The sequence below is a fragment of the Echeneis naucrates genome, chromosome 20, assembly GCF_900963305.1.
Source record: "Echeneis naucrates chromosome 20, fEcheNa1.1, whole genome shotgun sequence".
Taxonomy (NCBI): domain Eukaryota; kingdom Metazoa; phylum Chordata; class Actinopteri; order Carangiformes; family Echeneidae; genus Echeneis; species Echeneis naucrates.
This window is the reverse complement of record NC_042530.1, coordinates 17,238,515-17,259,258: the sequence shown is the minus strand read 5'-3', so window position 1 is coordinate 17,259,258 and position 20,744 is coordinate 17,238,515. Positions and strand designations below refer to the sequence as shown.

General features: G+C 40.8%; 1 protein-coding gene across 1 annotated transcript in view; it reads left to right on the top strand.

The window, feature by feature from the left end:
- Window positions 1–20,744, top strand: part of ahrra (aryl-hydrocarbon receptor repressor a) — a 53,840-nt gene that overhangs the window by 21,368 nt on the left and 11,728 nt on the right. Inside the window, exon 4 of the mRNA XM_029529187.1 lies at window positions 19,395–19,513. Within this exon, the coding sequence (XP_029385047.1) occupies window positions 19,395–19,513 (119 nt within the window). The remainder of the gene's footprint in view (window positions 1–19,394; window positions 19,514–20,744) is intronic.

Sequence of the window (20,744 nt, the reverse complement as noted above, 5' to 3'; positions counted from 1 at the left end):
AACTCTCACGCTTTCGGAATGAAATGCACACTTTTATGTGCAGTCCCACACTCCCAAGCTCCACATGCTGCACCAAGGAGAAGAAATGACAGAGAGAAACCCGGACTGTGCAAAGACAGATTTTTTTACATCCACTTATCTTGCACGTCACTTTGTTATAGGTGCAAGTCCGACATATATTGATATAAAGCAACAATAATAATAATACAAAATTCCTATTTTCACAAAAATGAAAATATGCATAATCTCTCGCTAATACATTCATATCAGAAATTCTCTCTTTTTTTTTTACAAACACTGTGAGTGTAGAAATAGCACTGTAATGAGGTGAGAAGGGGTGAAAAGTGGCTTAGAGCTTGTCAAATTGTAGGCAGTTGTGAGTATCCTCATAAACAGAAAAGTCATAGCTGATAATAGCTCATTGCTAAAATTTGAGGCAGCTAACATATTTATAATGCTGCCTATACAAACATCATTAAAAGACAAAGTGGTACAAAAAACATTCAAAATAGTCAATTAATATGCAACAGTTGGCTGTCCTTAAGCTAAAAGGTATTCTATGAGACCCTGGATTGCCTGAGGATCACACATATATATATGCATTTCAGAGATGGAGGATAGCTGAAAGCCTGAATTGCCAAAGCATAAGGATTAGCTATGGGGTAGAAGGGGTGGAGAAGTCGTCTGATTCAAGGGTATGGACTTTGGAAGATTAGGGGGTGAGCAGGCATCTGCATATCTGTTAATTATAGGTGTTGATGTGTCAGAAAAAGACTTAAGGATTGAAAGGAGGCCTAATAATTTAATTGGTGAAGCTCAAGTACATGCCTCTAAAATATCAGTTTAACAATAAAACAGGGAGGGAATTCTCAATGTGAAGAGGTAGGGGGCCAACATTCCAGTGCAATGCTAATGAAAACTGTGACCTACAGTATGGGAATGTGGAAGTTTCCATTCCTTTCCTGCAGAAGAGGAAAGTAGAAGAAAAAGTCAGCATGATGTTTATCTCATCTCAATAAGATTCATAGCTACTGCATTTTCAAGACCAGTAAAGTGTGTGTGAGTGTGTGTGTATGATATTTTCCTGCTGGTGCAGCACAACTGTTTTGCCCTGCTCTCAAGGGTCAATATTTACAGTTCATCTTCTGTAAAATCACTCTGTCACACTTTACCGTCTATCCCTCCCCATCAGCCCCCTCCATTTTCCTCCATCTCTCTCCACTGCTTGTCACATTTACTGTATGTCTCAATGGCTGAGCGTGATCAAGGCCAATTACAGCTTGTTTTGAGCGTGCAGGGAATCGTGTGGAAGCAATACATTACAGGCAACTCGTGCCGATCCACCCCTCCCTCCATATGTGTAATCGCCCCTCTATCTTTCCATCGTTTGTTCTAGTACTTCATATATTAATTCATTCTTCAGACAGCTGTTGTATCCCATAGGAATGTGGGTAAATGTGAATTTAATGGTATGTCGCTTCTAATGTATATTCCTCTCTTGTCTTGCGGCATACAGGAGGATGTTTGAGAGCGTGATTATCTTTTCCCATCCGTACTTCTTGTCTTCTGTTTTGCACGACATTAAGTGGATCTGGTGACCAGACCTGATAACATGGCACCTTTACTCGATTTACTTCATGCAAGATGCAAAAAAAAAAACAAACAAAAACACTATGTTGCCTGTTTTATCTAGCAACATAGTGTAAAATCTTGAAATCAAAATGTAAAAACAAGTAAGCGAAATACCATTTAAATCAGCGGTTGCCTACTGAAGTAATTTCAAATTGATTTTAGGGACTATGAAGTTCGAGATTTTCGTACAGAAGAATACTACAGTTAGGTCAGTTTGGTAAAGTTTGTATTTGTTTGATTGTTTTTAGATGCTGATCATTTGCAGAGAGACATCAAGATTGAAGGAAAAAGTTTCAAAGAATCAGGATGGATTTGTGAACAGGGCTTGTTACTGTTTGGTGATACCTTAATACAGTAGAATACTACGAGTATTGCAACCAAAATAACAGAACTGATTTCATCCGTTGTATGTGTGTATTCAAGTGTTGGTAAGGCACAAGGTGACAGGAGGCAACGGACACTCACTCACTCACTCATCTTCATCCGCTTTATCCGTATCCGGGTCGCGTGGGGCGAGGGGCGGGGTTCACCCTGGAAAGGACGCCAGTCCATTGCAGGGCCGAAGGCAAGGGACACACCAACAAAATTGGATGATTTCCCTCTGGTTCTCCACAAGAGGCAGACTGCTGGTTTGCACATGTGTAACACACACACACACACACAGACAAAACAATGGATGTGCACATGTTGCTTTCACTTTAATCTACTACTGCTTTCTCCCAAGAATAAAAACAAAAATAACACTTCAGAGATTGAGATCGCTTACTGAATCTGTCCTCAAGCTTTCCCAGAACTGCAGGAGAACAGAGCAGTTGGTAGTTAACTGGAGCAAGTTCATCTTCACAAGAAAATTTTGTTGATGAAAGTTTTGGAGCTTCTCCATTTGTGATTTTTGTATTTTATTTTCTGTAAAGGTCTACATCAGTTCAAAGGAGTGGGTAAATGCACTGTGGGAAAAACACTTTTTTTTCACGTGATCTCTTCCGTTCTATTACTTCTTCTAGTTCTATCTATTATTTTAACAAAATCAGTGTAGCCAAATTCAATAAGTAACGCCTATGAAATTGGAATTGCTGAATAATACCTTAGATAAGTAAGTCGCCCATGAACAAACCTGCACACAGCTTGACTTTTACAAGTTTTTCATGCCAAGATGAGCTGCATGAAACTGGTTAAGATGGTCGTCTTCCTGACTTCCTGCCATTTCACTGTGGTACACACAATATGAAAGGTGGAAAGTAAAAAGAGCCTCAAAGACACCATTGCATGTTTCTTATCATCTGCTTTTGTTCAGATTAGCTCCTTCCCACAGTCTCTGATCGCCACCTCATCATCAGATGGTGCCATTTAAGTCACACTCATCTGTTATTTCACTCCGTTCAGTCCAACTTATTAAACAGCTCCCATTTTCATCCATGGCTCGAAAAAGCAGGACATTCTGTGTCCCTGTTGCAATGCTAAGTCTATTTAAGGCATTGACTTATGTCAGGAAAAACTCAGTGGCATGTTGCTGAGCTATTAATGTCTGCCTGCTTTCCCCCGTGAAATACACAAGTACTCATCTTGGAATAAGGGAGAGAGAAGGTACAGAGAGATTGTGAAAGAGAGGTCGGAGAGAGTGGGGCAAGCAAAAGCAGTAAAACGCTCAGTGTATGAATTGACCTCTCTGCTGTTGCGTGCTACGGTTTATTTTCAATACTGGCCACATGTTTGGATGTTGCATAACTTTTCAGATGCTGTTTATAAATCATGAGGTGTTTTGGGGTAAAGAGGTGTGTGTGTATGCTCGTGTGTATGTATTGACAGCCACCTTATCTAACAGGTTTAGTTTATCCAGCTTCATGTAAATATCCTTTTTTTTAATGAAAGGATCTTTCTTCTTTGAAGGGAATTTTCACCAATGCTGATCACTACATAAAGAATGACTAATCAATCACTGGCTGATTTGAGGAAATCTTTTTTCCCCAGGCATTCCTATAGTTATCTCCACTCTCTGCTGCTGTTCATTCCACAGCTGTCTGGTTGTGTCTCACTGTCCGAGCTGTGACCCAATTAAAGGATAATTAAAGGGCCAGTCCATGAAAGCAGCGCCATCTTTGTTGGGCTGTTTGCACAGGTGGTGTGCATCACATGGCGTAATGGTGTCAGGTTTACACATCTTGCCTGCACACATTAGCAATTATGCCCTGTACACTTTTGTGCTCACTACAATAAGGCAGGATGCACACCTTTTAGATCATCATTTCCATTAAGTCCAGCGGCAGGTAATGGCAACTCGACTAACTGTTGAATGAATCAAACTGATACTAAATAGTGCTAAGATGTTTCACTTTGGACATAAACTACACAGGAAAACAAGCACCAACATCTTCCTCATCTCTAATACATGTTACTGAGTGTGGTACAGACAAAAAAATTGTCCAATGTGGATTATGGCATTCTACTCATTGAGAGTAACAAACAAGTCTGTAGGTCTCTGGTACATACTGGCTTTTTTTATGGAAGTGTTCACACAATTAATTGACAGGTTGTATCGACACAGTATAAAACCTTCATACTCACACTTCATGACAGATGACGTAAGGACTGAACCAGCATCAATAGAGAATGCCACGTATGTTTGTCAAAATAAGATTGGAACGACCAACCACAGAGTATGTGACTACCAGCCCCATGACAGGGGCTGGTAGTCACAAGACCAAGAAGAGGTCCATGGCTTTTGACAGAATTAGCCTAAAGTGAGTGAGGGTGTTCTATTTCTACCTGACACCTGAGGCTTTCACTGCAGATTGAAAGGGAATCTATGGAGGAGACAGTTTTTGATTCAAATCAAAGTAAAAGCTTCTCCTCCATACCTGGAGTGCACTTTGATAGACATGATAGACCAAAGCCAAGTTTGCAGCTGCACTCCAGCTCCAATTCTCCTTGCATTTTGTTACCTTGATGCTGAACAAACCTTAACATCTAACATCCAAGATACTGCACCCATCTAACTATGACATGGCAGCATAGAAGCATTTAGACCAAAAAAGGGTCTAGACTTCAACAATTCCTAATTTACAATTTAAAATTGTTGTTTGCAGGAACCAGCTCCAAGCGGAAAGGTTTTCATTGAAAATAGTAAGGAGGTGGAGAAACAGCCATTCCTCATCAATGACATGTTTTGGCATAGTCTACCATAATGACACACATCCACATCCATAACGCACCCTCACATGCACTGAAGCAGTTCCACTGGTTTTTCTTGTCAGTGCTCTGATCTATTGTGGACCGACCACCCATGCTGCAAACTTGCTCTTTAACTTCTAAACCACCTTGGGTTTGAGGTGTCTCAGTTCTGGCAAAATTGCAAACATACTGAGAGAAAATCTAAAGGCAGGTTTGACTGGCTCATTGCTTTTCTATTTACAGGAGATGTAGATAAATATCATTCTGCGTTCCTGCCCGCGCTGCCTTAAGCATACAGGAGATATGCATTTTCACTGACACACAGCATGGAGAGAAGGCTGGGTTGAGGTTAACCAGATGAGGGCTGTTATAGAGATAAGAGGTCTCATTTTGTCACGGAAGGACCAGCTATGGATTTAATGGGGATGACAGGTGAATAAATGGTTGAAATCCATTAACCCTCCCATGACACCAGGTTAAGCCTGGCACCTAGCCATTACACTAGCCAGTGTTAGGAGTCTTTGTGTATTGTAGATTTGTGTGTGAGTGTGTGTGTGTGTGTGTGTGTGTGTGTGTACATATGTGGAAGCATGCTTTAGCTCGGAAGTCCCACCCTGCTGCACACAATCTCTGGGAATCTGTACTGCTCAAGGATTTACTAAACATGCTTTAGGGAAACCCAGCTCTCTTCCTCCAAAATCAACAAACACACAGACACACATGCAAATACACATGCACAGGCACCCCCCCCACCCCCCACACACACCACACACACACTCACAGCTATGTTCGGCTTGTTCCCAAACACCTTTGTGATGTTGAGCTGTCATACCTGACACTGCGATTTTCCATCAGTGTCCCTTATTTTTTATTTTCCTCTTTCTGAAAACACTGAAGACGACACTGCTTTGGGATGCACCAAATAAAAAATAAACAAAAAGTCACACACAAGTGGCCAGCAGTGTCTGTTTCAATCGTAAGCAGCTTGTCAACCAGCTGGTTTCTCTAAGACTAAAGAAAAAATGCATCTTACTAGTTGCAGTGTTTTCATTCACTCTCTCTTTTCAGAAGTCCAAAAGTTGGAGAAAGACATTCATAAACCAATTATTAAAATCAGTATAAAATAAATAACCTTTGCCCTCAAAAACTGAGATCATCACCTGTTTTCGTTTTACTCTGCTCCCCTTCCTGTTTTGACTTCTCCTCTTCCTCAGCTATTCACCAACAGTGAGTTTTATGACAGCAGGCTAATGAGACCAAACTGGACAGGGAGAAGCTGTGACCTTCGACAGACAGGGGGGAAGGGAGAGCGTTAGGGAAGAAGAGGTGATGTCAGGTGCTGACATGCCATGCTGACATAAGAATGTGTTATAATATTCTCTACATTTGCTAGAACAGTTTTCTTCAGGGGAAAAAAAACACAATATACAAGATAAATGTCATTAATGAAAATTATGAGTTCCCAAAGACTCGGAAGTTGCCCAGTGATAAATTAGTGATAGTGGTGCAGAGTAATACATGACTTATATGATATATAAAACATACTTAGTAACTTGCTTGGATAGAAAGATAGGGGTACCATCAAGGTTGGAACTGTTGGACCTCTCATATGCTAACCATCTGGTGCTATGTGAACATGGGCCAGGCTGGATTGGGTTTAATACAAACCCTCGGTCTGCTTCACTAAAACCCTCTAAGTACCACAATGAAACTTGAAGCATGTTTGAGACACATCTGGAGCTCTCTCTGCTGACTCTCCTTCACAGCACAGCGGAGCCACAGAGGATTTCTCTCTCCCTCTAACACATCATTTTTCACATTTTATTGTCCATTGCAAAAAAAGATGTTGAATCCGTGTTCATTTTATCACAGTTCCCACCCTGAATTATCTTTATCTTTATCTCTCTCTTTTTATTTTTTTTTTAAATCTTGAAAAACAATTCAACCCCCTCCGTATTGCATGGGAATGGATGCTTGAAATGCATCGCCACATACAAAATCCCTTGGAATCAAATTCAGTTCATTAGCTCAAGCAGTTTGTTGGAGATCATTTCAGAACAAAATTGATAAAAACAAAGATTGTGAGGTTATTTTTCTTTATCATTCTGACGCTCAGCATTTGGTTAGTTTGGTAAATTAAGGTTGAATGTTAAGGTAGTTTAATAGAAATTTTCTTGAACATATATATATATATAACTTTCTTGCAGGGAAAAATCCAACAACTTCAGCAATGCACATCTGAGCTGTAGTCTCAACAGTAGATTTGTAAAATTTGGTCTGAAACTAGGTGTGTCTGTGCTGGAATGGACAGATTATAGCAGACTATTTAAAGATGAGAGGCCACAATGGAGACAAAGCCTGACCGACAAGACCACACACATGCTTCTTTAAGAGAATGGTAGAGTGTTGCTACTGTGCGTGTGTAAGGAAGGGATTTCCTTTCTGCAATGATTTGTCTACTCCTGTGTGTATTTGTGCAAATGCAGGCATGCATGTATGTGATTTGTCACTGATGATTTGCTGCAGGATGTTGAAACTTTTGTTATCTTAGGCAGCACTTCTCCAGACGCAGTGATATCATCACGTTATTTCAAATCTAAAATGTCTGTGGAATCTTTAGGAAACCCTCTATCTCGAGTTAGACACAGCCAGGTGTCCCACAGTCTCATTCTAACTACTATGGACACACAAAAAGGGGTTTTGCATTGCTAATCATCAGGGATGTAAATGGGGAAGTTCACTTGACAATGTCCCAACATAATGAGCATCTATTATGTTTCATCCATTTTACTAATGTCCATGATAGTCCCTAACATTCCTGTTATTGTTTGCATTCATCACATTGGTCTCTTCTCTTCTCTTCTCTTTTCTTCTCTGCACATTGGGAAAAACAATCCCACACAGTAATTAATAACAATAAGTTGTGGCAGGCGATTAAAAGAAGCATGGGGTTGAGAAAAAGGAGAAACAAGTTTCTCTATTTTCCCTCTGCCGTCCTCTCTGACATGTCTAGCGTGTAAACTTGGCAGAGCCAAATTTGTTGATTGCGGGCTACTGATGTGACCCATCTGGGGCTGAAACATTGCATTAGGTCTTTGCACGCTATTCCCTGCCACTCCCTCAGTTCAACAACTCACCCTTCTTATGTCACATGAGAAACAGTTGCAGTGCTGTTATTGGGCGAGGAGGATGTGGGTATTTTGTGTGTGTGTGCAAAGTGTCTGTAACAGGAGACTGGCCCCCAAATGGATGGTTCAAACTGAGCAGCAGCTGCATGTCCTGTCCAAGAGTCCTTGAGCCAAACGCCACATCCCGACAAGACCCAAGTGTATGTGCGTGTGTGTGCGTGCCTGCACTCTGATTAGGATCTAGAATGATGTGTGACACTCTCTCGAAGCCCTGACGGGTTCTCTTTGTACTCAATCATTTTCCTATTCTTCTCTTGAGAGCAGAGAAAACATCTTATATCACGAATCCCACTTTTCCAGACACAGCTGTTCGGTATTCTCATTCGTCAACAAAATCAGTAATTGCTACACCACTGAACTGAAGTACCCCTTCTTGGACCCCGTTGGTAATGTTCCATATTTATTCATTTGAATAGATTCACCTTGTTTAACACTTTTTTCTGCAGCCCACTCTCTGAACCAAACACTGGACTGAATCAATCACAAAGGCATAAACAATTGGACACAAAAGTTGGACACCAGTTCCCTACCACATTTCCCCTTTTTGGCAAACTCACTAAAACAAATTGTGATGGGAAATAGTACCCACAGGTGGCATGAGCTAAACACAAGCATGGTAATATCACTCCAGATTTACACACAACACAAAAGTGTTCACCTATAAGACCAGCAGGACAATGTGCACTGGTTGTTGAAGGATGAAAGAAACAATAGAGGAAAATATGGAAGAGAGGAGTAGAGAAGAAGATGAGCAAGAGAAAAGACCATTGTTCATTTGTTCATGGAGTTAGGGACGCAGGACAAAGACTCCAACCTTCTGCAGCCACAATAATCAGGTTAATATGTATGTATACTCTTTCTCTTTTCCCTTATTCAGAAGAGAAGTGGAGGCCTGCACTGCTTTGCATGAGCTGCTCCCAGTGACACCACTGTGCTTCGAGCTGCCAGTACTTTCTCAAATCAGAGATATTGCTCATATTTTTAAGACATCCTGATGCTATTGTAAAGGAATTTCTGTGGTCCAGCTCACAAATCAAACTTCAGCTGGGCTGGCCTGCAGTGTAACATATAGTACAGTGAAACTGTGACCTGTTCTGCACTACTACCTCAGATATGTCTGGTCTGATGTGTTTCATTGCACTTTCATCTACAGCAAATCACACAAGGCTTCAGTTTACTGAATGGTGTGTCAGTAAACACCAAGAGTTTGGATTTGTGATTTATGAACCCTGAATACCTCAGTGGACAAAGTCTGCCTTTAACACCACAAGACGTCACTGTTTTTAAAGAGCATTTTGCTTCATAAATACTCACAGCACATTGTGTACCAAAGATAGATGTGATGAGATGATCAACATTTCTCTCAGGAAATTGTGTTGCAACATTTGATACTTGAAGAGATAAGAGAAAAAATTCCATTTACTATATCTAAAGTCAAGTTTGATTTCAGTCTCATTTTAGGACACCTGGTTACGAGGAGTATACCCAGCAGCCGTTCAAATTATGTGACGTCATGAAAAGAGCCAGTCTCAGATAAGTGGCTATGGGCGCTGGTCCAGCAGTGCTGCCCACAGGTCTCAGCTGTAGAACAACACCAAAGAACCACAGTGGAAGTTTACAAGCTGCTGATTCCCAATGGCGGTTTTCTAACACATGGGGTAATATGGGGTTCATTAGTGTGGTCGTGGTAAATGTAAGACTTGGTTGGGAGGCATGTCACACATTAGGTTCTGATACCACACACTGCATTTGTGAGGATTTATGATTGTGTATTGATTTGGATATATTTTTAGCCATGTGAGGGCTCACTGCCCTAATCGCTGTTGGTTTTGAAGACTGATGGATATGTAAATCCACTCTGTTTAGACAAAAATCTAATTCACATAGCCTCATCCAGCTGCTGATTTTATAAGTAACATAAATTTCCACAAATCTAATTATAAGATGACTAGATGTCACCTACTATTTACATAAATCCAATTAGCCTGAAATATTCTTCTTGAAACTTTTTCCACATTTGTCCTTAGCATCAGTGTTGTAATTTTTTTTTCACCATCTGCAGCTTATTTAAAAAAAAAAAAACAACAACAACAACAACCCAATAGGCTAACTAAAACTTTGGATGGGCAGTTCTTTTGTTCAAGATTAAAGGATGGATGTTTACTATGGATTTTTCATTAGTCAGTTTGTTTGGTGACGTGTTGTGCGGAAAGAAAAATTAGCTTACCCTTCGTGAAAAGCACCTGACGCCACTGAGTTTGAGAAGTAAATCTTAATTACCCTTCATAATAAAGTAACTTGTATGGTCACATGTATTTCCTCTATGAGATCAAGCCAGTGAAACATTTGGGTCAGTGGATGGAGAAACTCAATTCTGTCTGTTGACCCTGCTGTGCCCCACTGTAGTCTGCCTCGCTGTCCGAAACAATCCCTGCTCATCTTTGATCCTAAATTCACACACACTCACCACTGCTTCCGGATTTGATGCCACGAGAAGCAGAGTCTGATTTAAGGGGACAAGGATATTTAAACACATGGTGATGAGATCACCAGCAGGCGGAAACACACACACACACACACAGTCACTGTGTAACACACACAATTGTGAACAGAGAGCAAAAAATAGAAACATAGAAACATACACAATACAGAGAAACTTTTCCTTTATCGTCACTCAAATTTGTGTCGACTTAATTTGTTCAAAATCATTGCTTCCCCTAAACCGATTGCAACACTGACCTTGCCACAATTCTCACATATTGCACATATTCACAATGACACTGACACATACATTAAATTGAGTACTCAACTCAGTTTATTTGTGGGATTATATCGTAAATAAATGTTATCAGCATCTCTGTATCACCACCATGATATTGTATAGTAGAAATTGTGTTTCGCTCGCTTGTGCAGTTGATTTTTCAGTGGGTATTAACAAAGTTAAAGGCCTCACCATATGAATGTATTCTTTTTTTCTAGACCGTTCAGTGGCTCACTATGACACTTCAGGAAAAAATCAAAAAAAAAAGTTTTTTACTGCCAAAATTACTTATGGTCTGGAATACTACATCCTACATTTCCAAGTGTCTTTCTCTCTGGATTTTACATTAAATGCATACTTTTCTGTCACTAATTTGCAGTCACTCATTACAACCCCAGGTAACCCCGTAATGTTTATACAGGCTGAAAAGGTGACTTCAGAGCAGCTGGAAGAGGTGTGAAACAGGTGTAATGCCACCACTAGTCAGATTTCCCTCCATGTAGTATATTGACTGTTTACTGGAAAAGGAATGGATGGATGTGCCTCAGTTGGCAGCTTTTCATGTTCAATGAGAAACTAGTCTTCCCAATCAGAGCGACAGGCTGTTTGGAGAGGGCAGACGAGTCAGTGTTTGTATACTCTCGGAAAATCTCCTCAGTTGGTTGGGAATTACAACAGAACACACATGTGCATATATACATTCATAGCATCACGCTAACACCAGATGCCACGAAGTCGAGTGGTGACTGATTGGCATCTATGGCAAAGCCCTGCCATGCGTACTGTCTTCCCTGCTTTGCCTCTTTTAGCAAACTTGCGTGATCCAACCATCACTCCCCATCAAGCCTGCTGCCTGCCTGTATCCTTCACCCACTCACAAACACACATATCGCCTGCTGGGCGATAACACACGGGATATGTGTCCTCCCTCCCTGTGCCAAATGAAGTGATCAGAGCAAACACTGTTAGTATAAACAGGCTTGGATTAGAGTGTTGTGATGACATGCAATAGGCACAGATGGGAGAATGTGAAGTGGACAGTCACAGTACGTCCAGATCTAACAGAGAATATCTCACTGTCGCATCAGTTGAACTCACCTGTCTTCCCGAGCTCACAACTCCGCCAAATACCATAGAGTCCATAGAGCTGGCTGACACATGTTGACCACCCCAATCATTATGTGGTGTCAGTGTTTATCAGTCTGGGTGATAACACATTGCAATTGTTACAAGTACATGTTAAAACACTTTGAATCATTCTGAACATTACTATTCATTCCACGATATGGACACTTTTTTGTGGACACACTTTTTTTACGGACCTTACAATGCAATTTCTGTTGTTTTTTTTTTTTTGCATAATTATAATATTATTTGAGCTCCTGATGTTACAGCTGAGAGATTCCTCTGCAGACAACTGCTGTGATCCTGCTGCCCTGGGCCTAACACTCTGCAACACAGGTGTTAGGAGAGAGATAATCAGATTACTGTTGGGTTAGCGTGTCTCTTAAAGAATTAGCTCTGACAGAGGCCAAATTGTTGAGTTATGTTGTGAGAAATGCAGGAGATGAGCCACTTGTGTTAAAGTGAGGCTGCACAGTCACTCATGCTCAACATTGAGATCCTGCTTTTTAATACAGGCTACAAGGAAAAGAAGGAACCATGATCTTAATTATTGGACCAAATTTTGAAATATGAGATGAAACAGATTGTCTCAAGATACCTGCCTTACAGATTGGCCCTGGGCATACACACACACACACACACGCAAACACAATGACACCTAACACCTTTGATGTGTCAGCTGACTGACAAGTTAATGGCTTTCATGGATAAAGCATGAGCTGCTTCGTGGATATCACTTGATCCCCCTCGACCCTGAGCACAAATAACTCCCTTACACCCATTTAATCACACCTCTGTATTTGTGTGCATGTGTGTCTATGATGGGGGATTCTAAAAAAAAACTTACTATTTACACATAGTCACATGTTGAGAAAATGATCCTAAATGTTAAAGTGATTTTCAGAGGACAGCATCATGATAACCCAGTAAAGTAGAGCAAAAGTGCATCTGCTCTGCTTTACCATGGTTAGCATTGCACATTCATTTAACTCAGTGTACTCATCAACATTAAGTGAACCACTCATTACAGCAGTCCTTTCCTCAGTTCAGCACAACTTGTTGAAGTTGCAAAGTGTTTTTTCCATCCCAACTTAGTGGTTAGCATTTGTTTAGCATTGCGTGTTACAGCGGCATTAGTGTAGTCCCTCCCATATGGATTCTGCCTGAGGGACCATCTGCCCATTATTATTTGCCTCAATGGGCCGAAACGGGAACATAATCTTTTTAACAGATTACCTTCTCATTATGGTTAGGCAGTATGGATTGAAGAAAACAAACAAAAAAAGATCACTGATTAAATCAACTTTTCAATAAAACCTGTTGAATTGTTCACAGTGACCACAGAACAGGCAATGGTTGCTGCTGACTGGCCAACTCGGATGTGAGAGGGATAATCTGAGGCTTGTTGTGCTTCTCTCTCCCTGTTATTTGGAATAATATGAGTGACACTACTTGGCACGTAATGCAAGCAACCAGCAGTTTACTAAAGCGGAGGAGCATGTGGTACAGCAGGCTCTCTCTCTTTCCCTCCTCCCACTTTCAGACAGGAATGCAGCGAGACTAAAATACAGGGGGAGAAAACTAATAATTATTTCTGGAGTTGTTTGACTTGTCTCAAGAATTTCCTGTTTCAGTGTGAATAAGCAAGTGAGTCCAACAAAATGGTATCTTTTGTAATTAAAAACTTCAGAGGAAAATAGTCCATAAGAACTGAATGAAATGAGTGAGCTGTATAATAAGCACTTAATGCTTGTTTATCAATAAACAACACTGTGAGCCAGTAACTGGGCAGGATCTAAATTATTCAACTTTTGATGTCCCAAAAAGATCATTATTCTTTTCTCCACCATTTTCTTCCCCAATATATCTAAAAGATGAAGTTAACCTCTTGTGACACATCTGTTTCCAAACATGAAAGGTTTTTACTTTATTTCTAATAGAGCTTAAAGTCAGTGTGATGGCCTTTACAGTAACCAACAAATGGGCACATAAAGTTAGCTCAACTTTTAAATCTCAGACTCCTCATGAAAACAAAGATTGTGTGAGTACAGAAATAGAAGTCTTGTCCTTTATTGTGGCCAGGTGGAGTGGAATGCAACTTTTATTAACCCCCAGCTCCCTGAGAAAGCAACAAGCCACACCCATCCTCATCAAAACAGGAATTCAAGAGAGTTATTTTATATTCACCATGCAAACACAGAGAAAAGCATGTAAAAGCTGATGTTTCTTACAGTAGTGAATACAATAGGAAAGCACACCCTCCTCTAAATAAATATCACAGACTTTGTATTTAATTTTATTTTTTCTTAGAAATTTACTCAGGAAAAAACAGATCAGAAGCTGATCAGAAGAGGTAAAAATACAGAAGAAAGTTGAGGAAAGACATAACAACAAAGTTTTCCCTTCACTCACACCATGTACATTTGTTTCTGTGTGTGCAGACCCTCGCAGTGTCTACATGTGTGTTGTCATTTTGCCTCAAGGCAAAAGTTATTACTGGGATATATGTGACTCATGAGGGAGTTTGCATCCAGACTTCACCCTGCTGAGTGTAGTGAGCGCCAAGGTTGACACTCTACTGGAACATGACAGGTCCCCAGCAGTGAGAGGACAACTCAAGCATCTTACTGTCTTCTATTAGAAAACACACAGTTACATTCATTTGGGCACAATTAAATAAAGAGCTTTCCTGTACGACAGGCTAATCCTTCTTCGGGCCTCCATCCATTAATCCTTATTCTTATAGTTTTCTTAATTGTCTGTAAAAATATCAAGCACCTCGGCCTCATGTTGTGGGTCTATTTCCCAGGGCTTGACAAGCCAAATCAATGAACAGTGTTTAGACCATTCATTCTGCATTCATTGAGTTCATCAGAAATGCACTTCTCCCAGAAGACAAACATCATGCTCACATAAAACACGTGCTCCATAATCACTCATGTTTACTATTTATAGAAGCAATTAGATGAATTTCATATAATGACTGCTGTACCAGTCCTCTGGTGTGTGCGATTATGGTGAGAGTGTGGCACCATTTTTATGATGCACTGCGCAGACAAGCCACGTACATTAGCAGTATACGTGCTGCTGAGAAGTTGCCGTACAAGTCTGTTTTGCCCAGGGGGCTAATGCGTGGAGACGCATTACTCCTGCACAACAAGGTAACTTATACATCCGCTTGCCAACTAAAACAGAGAAGTGGTAACAGTTGAGTTTACATTCCAACCTGTATTCTCTGTGATCCCATTTGTTTTGTCATAATATCACTTCCCCTTCCTCTGAGTATGCAGATGCAGCAGCTCCACATCCACCCTGACAAAAATCACTCTTGTAATTATTATCTCCTCTTATATAATCGATGAATATTTGTGATTCCTGTCTGCAGGAAAAGGGTGTCATCTTCTTAACAGACAGAAGGAGTTGTTCTAAATCCTGATGGATCCTCTCAGCTGTAATTTCATACAATACAGTGGAAAGAAAACATTCTCATTCCAAACAATATCAGAAAGATTAGGTCTCAATCCAACTTAACATTGTGACCACGGATGATGGACGATCAAATAAGTGTAGTTTAATGCTTCTATCTGGATTTAAACAAGCGGGAATAACTGTGCTCCTGTCTGTCTTCATGAAATGATAAAAAGCATTGTCCTCTTTTACGCCACATTTCCATTACAAGGAAAAAGCTGAAGTAGTAAGACTTGGATCTTGGACTAGCCGAGATCCGGCCATTTTTGATCCGTGGCATAATGAAGTATTAGCTTCCATTACAGTGCAGGCTTAACCTTTTTGCAGAGCACCATTGAGTGGTTGCCAGCAGTCATCAATATTTAACAGCTGTTGCTATTATGAAATTCTTTATGGGCTAATGTGGCTTGCCGGCTTGCACGCAAGGCCTTGGCTGTCCGCCAGCAGCCTGTCAAGAGGAAGGGGGGTGGATTGACAGACGGCTCGCTCGCGTGACAACCAGCCCTTGATCAGCCAGCTTCTCTCTCTCTCTCTCTCTCTCTCTCTCTCTCTCTCTCTCTGTGTTGGTGTTGCTTTCTCCGCTGTGGATTTCCTGTGAGAGAGAGAGAGAGAGAGAGAGAAGAAAAGCACTGAGGGAAGGGGGTGGGAATAGGCAAAGGAGGTGGCTGTAAGCCAGCCCAACCTCAACACACACATATGCACACACACAGTTTTCGCTACTCACGCAAGCCTTGTGAGAGAAGGAGTGTGTGTGTGTGTGTGCGGGGGGGCTGTTCTGCTGCACAGGACTCGCATGTTCAGGTCTGCAGCTCTTCTTTGCAAGCCAGGAACACAGCAGAGGATGTGCTGCCAAGAGATGGCACCATGCTGCTGAAATCAGAGTTGGAGGGCCTGAACGCAGAGATAACAGATGAGAGATGTTGAAGTTAAAGTTTCCAATTTAAAAACTTTTCGTAAAAACTATTTGCAAACTTACTTAAAGTGTTAAGGCAGAAAAAACACTTAATATTAAAGTCTTTTTTTGGATTATCATTCATATCATTATGCCTATTCATTTTTCAGATTCCTTGTAACTGGCAGAACTTAAATCTTTTTAAAAAGAAAAAAGAGACCCCCGGTTTGACTGTTTGAATTGTTTGCAGGTCCCAGCAGCAGCAAGTGTTTCATCTATAAGAACACCCCTTACTGTGCACTGCAGGGACCATGAATCTAAAGAATGGACCCACCGTTCAGCTCAAAATGTTATTCTTGTCTTCACCTTTTATTAAACTTTTTGTTTTTATCTTCAGAATAACACCATGGACACAATGGATAACTCTACATCCCTTTCTCTTGTTTTTTTGTTTTCTCTGGTTCCTCTTTCTCTCTCTCTCTGGGTTGTTATTGTGGGAGGAAGTAGCTTCAATACAAATTTGTTGGAAACAGCCAAACACACCAGACAGTGCTGAAACCACATGCTTCGTCCCAAACTCACCTCTCCCCCTAGAGGCTGCAGAAATGAACCTGATTAATAAGGCCCTGTGAACACAGGCCTTAATACAACCTGTAGTAACAGTTTTGTAGATCTTGCAAAAATTTTCCTGTTGTGACCTTAACAGAAGCATGAATCACAATTGTTATCCTCATCTCTTCCAATATCATCATCATCATCAAATCAGACTTATCTGATGTCATGTAATGTCCCTCATCCACTGTGCTCTCCTAAACAAATGAAGCTCTGTGGCTTCCATTGTGTTGATTGAGGATTATTGTTGCTCTGTGTTTGGTGGGTGGTCCCTGGTGTTTTTTGTTCTCAGTGGAAGTGGAAAGAGAAACCAGACCGACCACCGGAGCTAGGCACTTGCAGCCTCACCCTTTGGCAGCATCTACATCCCTCTGCTTTACTTTTATTTAACACCCTGTCCTCGCACGGATCACCTAAACACCACACCATTACCTCTCAGTTTTCCTTATTAGAAGAGAAACAGAGAAAATAGAGGCAAAGAAAAGCAAACCTGAAGACACGAGTGGTGTTGAATAAAGTCTTTGTTTTTGGCAGAGGAAGTGCTGGTGCCGATAATTAATCACCCAGTATATTTGTCTTTCCTGACACTGCATCCTCTCCAAAAGCTGCTGTAAGAGAGAAAACAAAAACACATGAGGTGCTGAAGGAGCAAATAAAGAAGCTTATTAGATACATTTCCCCCTGCAAAGGTTTCCACTGGTTGGATGATAGTGTGATGATGGAAGAGAATGGCTTTGTGTGTGTAAATGTATGTGTTTGCACTTAAAGGTGATGACAAAATACTTTACAGTAAAACTGGCATTTATGAGTTTGTGGAGTTGCCTGTCAGTGTTTTCATCAGCCTTGGAACGGGTTTATTTTTCAGTTGATGCTTTTTATGTAGCGTGAATAAACCTGCTGTTGCTGTGACAGTGGAAATAAATGATTCAATGTGAAAAAAATTAATCCTGACAAAATGTATGGATTAAAAAAAAAGGCGCATTAGCTCTGCGTGCTTCAGAGAGGAATTAAGAGTAGGGGGAACTCTTCCAGCATCACGGAATCGGTTGTCAATCGCTTACGACGCTGAGGAGGAGAGTAGAAGACGGGTAGGGAGATTGGAAGAGGAGAAACAAAGGACAGGAGATGGTAGAAGGTTACGGGGTAGAATGGAAACTGTAATGGGGTTATTTGGGGGGGTCTATTCAAAGCATTACAAGATTCGTACATACATATTTTTTTTCGTAATGAGGCTGTGGTGTGCAAGTGTGTGTGTGTGTGTGTTGCGTGACTAATCTGTGCCTTCTACAATGAGTGACTGAGCGATGGGCTGATCTCTTGGAGTGAGCCACATGCCCCCTGACAGCACACCCATACGAGAAACACGCAAACATGCCTCCAACACGCAACGCACACGTCACCACACACTGCACATGTGACAGTTCTGCACGCCACAGTTATAGGCTAATTGTATGTGTACTTGGTGGTGTGAGTAGACCTCACTCTAAGAATGAAAGAAAGAAAGAAGGATGAGTAATGGTTGACTTAATTGTGATATTTCTCTGGTTGATATTTTTAGTCTACTAACTCAGAGGAGCCAGTGTCTGATGACATTGTCCTGAATTTGTGTGTCTGGTGTTTGAAAACTTTGTATGTTTCAGATTGGAAACCTTTTAAGATTATTTCTTGTACATTAAGATTATTCTTCATCTACATCAGGGACTTTGTCAGGAGAATCTATTTCTAGATCCACAAGTGAAATAAAATTTTGGGTTAAATGCTGTATGTAAAGGTCAGAGATCTCTCAAACACTATTCTAAAAGGACCCATTCACTGTGAGGACCCCTCCCTGGCTGCTATTTAAGTTTCTTCCTTTTTAACTGAATACAGGCTCTTGGAAAAGAATGAAAGAGGGTTACTTGCTGTAAACCCCTTTTAGGCAAAATCCAAATTTTTTTGGAAGCTTTGGCTTGTTTTAAATCTCCCATTCACCTTTCATACCAATTTCAAACTTTGATTGAATGATTTTGGTGTTTTCATTGCTGTATGAGCAACATCTTCCTGCATTTTTGTTTATTCAACCACTTTATCAATTACACAGCTGATTGCTCTGCACGCTGTTCTCTACCTCAGCCTGAACCAGTGAACTGTCCATGTGCACGTGGAAATATTGTGTGAGAGGAATCCTGTAAAGTCATGAAATCCTTTGGTGCTTTGTCTTGTTAGGTGGGCCCACCACACGGACTAATACCATTAGAGCTGTGAAAAAAGAGACTTAATAAGTTTAATAAGGTTAATAAGTCCTGGTCCATGCCTGTATCAATGCAGGTTGTTATACAAAAAGTCATTGCTTTGTCATTCTTAAGCTTTTCCTGTTGACACTGGTTGCAGTGCATATTTTGTGTATTGTATGCAGCAGCAGGTCACACCATACTTAAGAATTTGACTGATGTGTTTACATGAGGATGTGTTTTTCCCTTACATCCTTAAAGACACTATTTTAGTAAATATGGATATAAATGAGTCCTGTGTGCCAGCCTGTTTACCACCCTCTATATTTTTTTAACAGCAAGCCAAGACAAAACCTCAAGGAAGCACATTATCAGCACAGCATCCTCCAACCCTGAGCCCAGGAAAGAGAGCCTCCCACTGGGCACCACTGTAAATGAAAGCAGCCTCCTCCTGGAGGTAAGAAACCCCATGGATTTTTTTGTGTGTTATTTGTGGGATATTTTTATGTGCTTGTTGACTTGAAAAGATGGCTCTTTATAATAATATTAGTTTTTGACCTATGTATCACTGTCAATGAAACGATGAAGCACTCAGCAGTTTCTGTGTTGAGTGAGTGAGTGTGACTTGGGAAAAAGAAGGGGAGCGTGAGGTCTTTGGTGCGTTTGTGTGTGTGTGTGCCCTTCGCCCTTTGTCCTGACCCCCTTTGCGGAGCTATGGTGTTGCGTGACATACGGGTGAGACAGGAATGTCAGAGCTGATGAAGGAGGTGGGGATTCACACACACTGTCAGCTTGGGAAGCCTGTGTGTGTGTGTATGTGCATCTCTGTCTGAATGGATGTGGTCATGTGTGAAATTGAGCAGAAGAGAGTGTGAAGAAGACATCAAGGCTGTCAACAGTAATATGTGCAAGTGTAAGATCTGTGCTCCATCAGTTGACCTATGACCCTCTAGTAGGCTATAATTAAAAATTTATTATAATATAAAAAATACCCACTTCATTCTTTCTGAAAGATAATATCAGCATGTACTCTTGTACATGGTTAAGAACAGGGATGAATAAATAATAACTGTTTTTAACATTTTTGAAGTTGCTGCTTCAATAGAGGCAGGCTGTCATCGCCATAACCATACAACAGCACACTGCATGGGAATTGTTTGAGCATCAGATCACTCTTACACACTCCATATCCTAATTGGTATCTGTCAAGCAACAAATGATGACACTGATCACTGGTCAAGTGTGAGTTCACACACACATACAGAGCAGATCTGATCCACTGATGCTTCACTTAATGTGTTAGGTTGTCTCAGTGGGACAGTAGACAAAGGGCTAGATTGACCGTAGTGATCCGCTGCCTCCCATTACGTGACACAAGCTGTGCCTGGGCCTCATATTTTTTTACTTGTTTTGTTTGGATTTCCATCTGTTTTAACCCTGTTTAAAGTGTCCTTGAATTATTTGAAAGGCGCTTATGAAGCCACACACATATACATGTGTATAAAAGATTTTCCAGGTTCTTACTTTCATTATGCTGATACTTGAAGTGGAAACTGGCTGATATCCAACATTTTTTAAGCCACCTCATGTTACTATAATTTTACATGTGTGTAAAATGGGGGTGCGTTCGTGGTGGTAGAAGGTCTCCATGTTTTTCATGACCTCATAATGGCTGCTTTTATCTCATT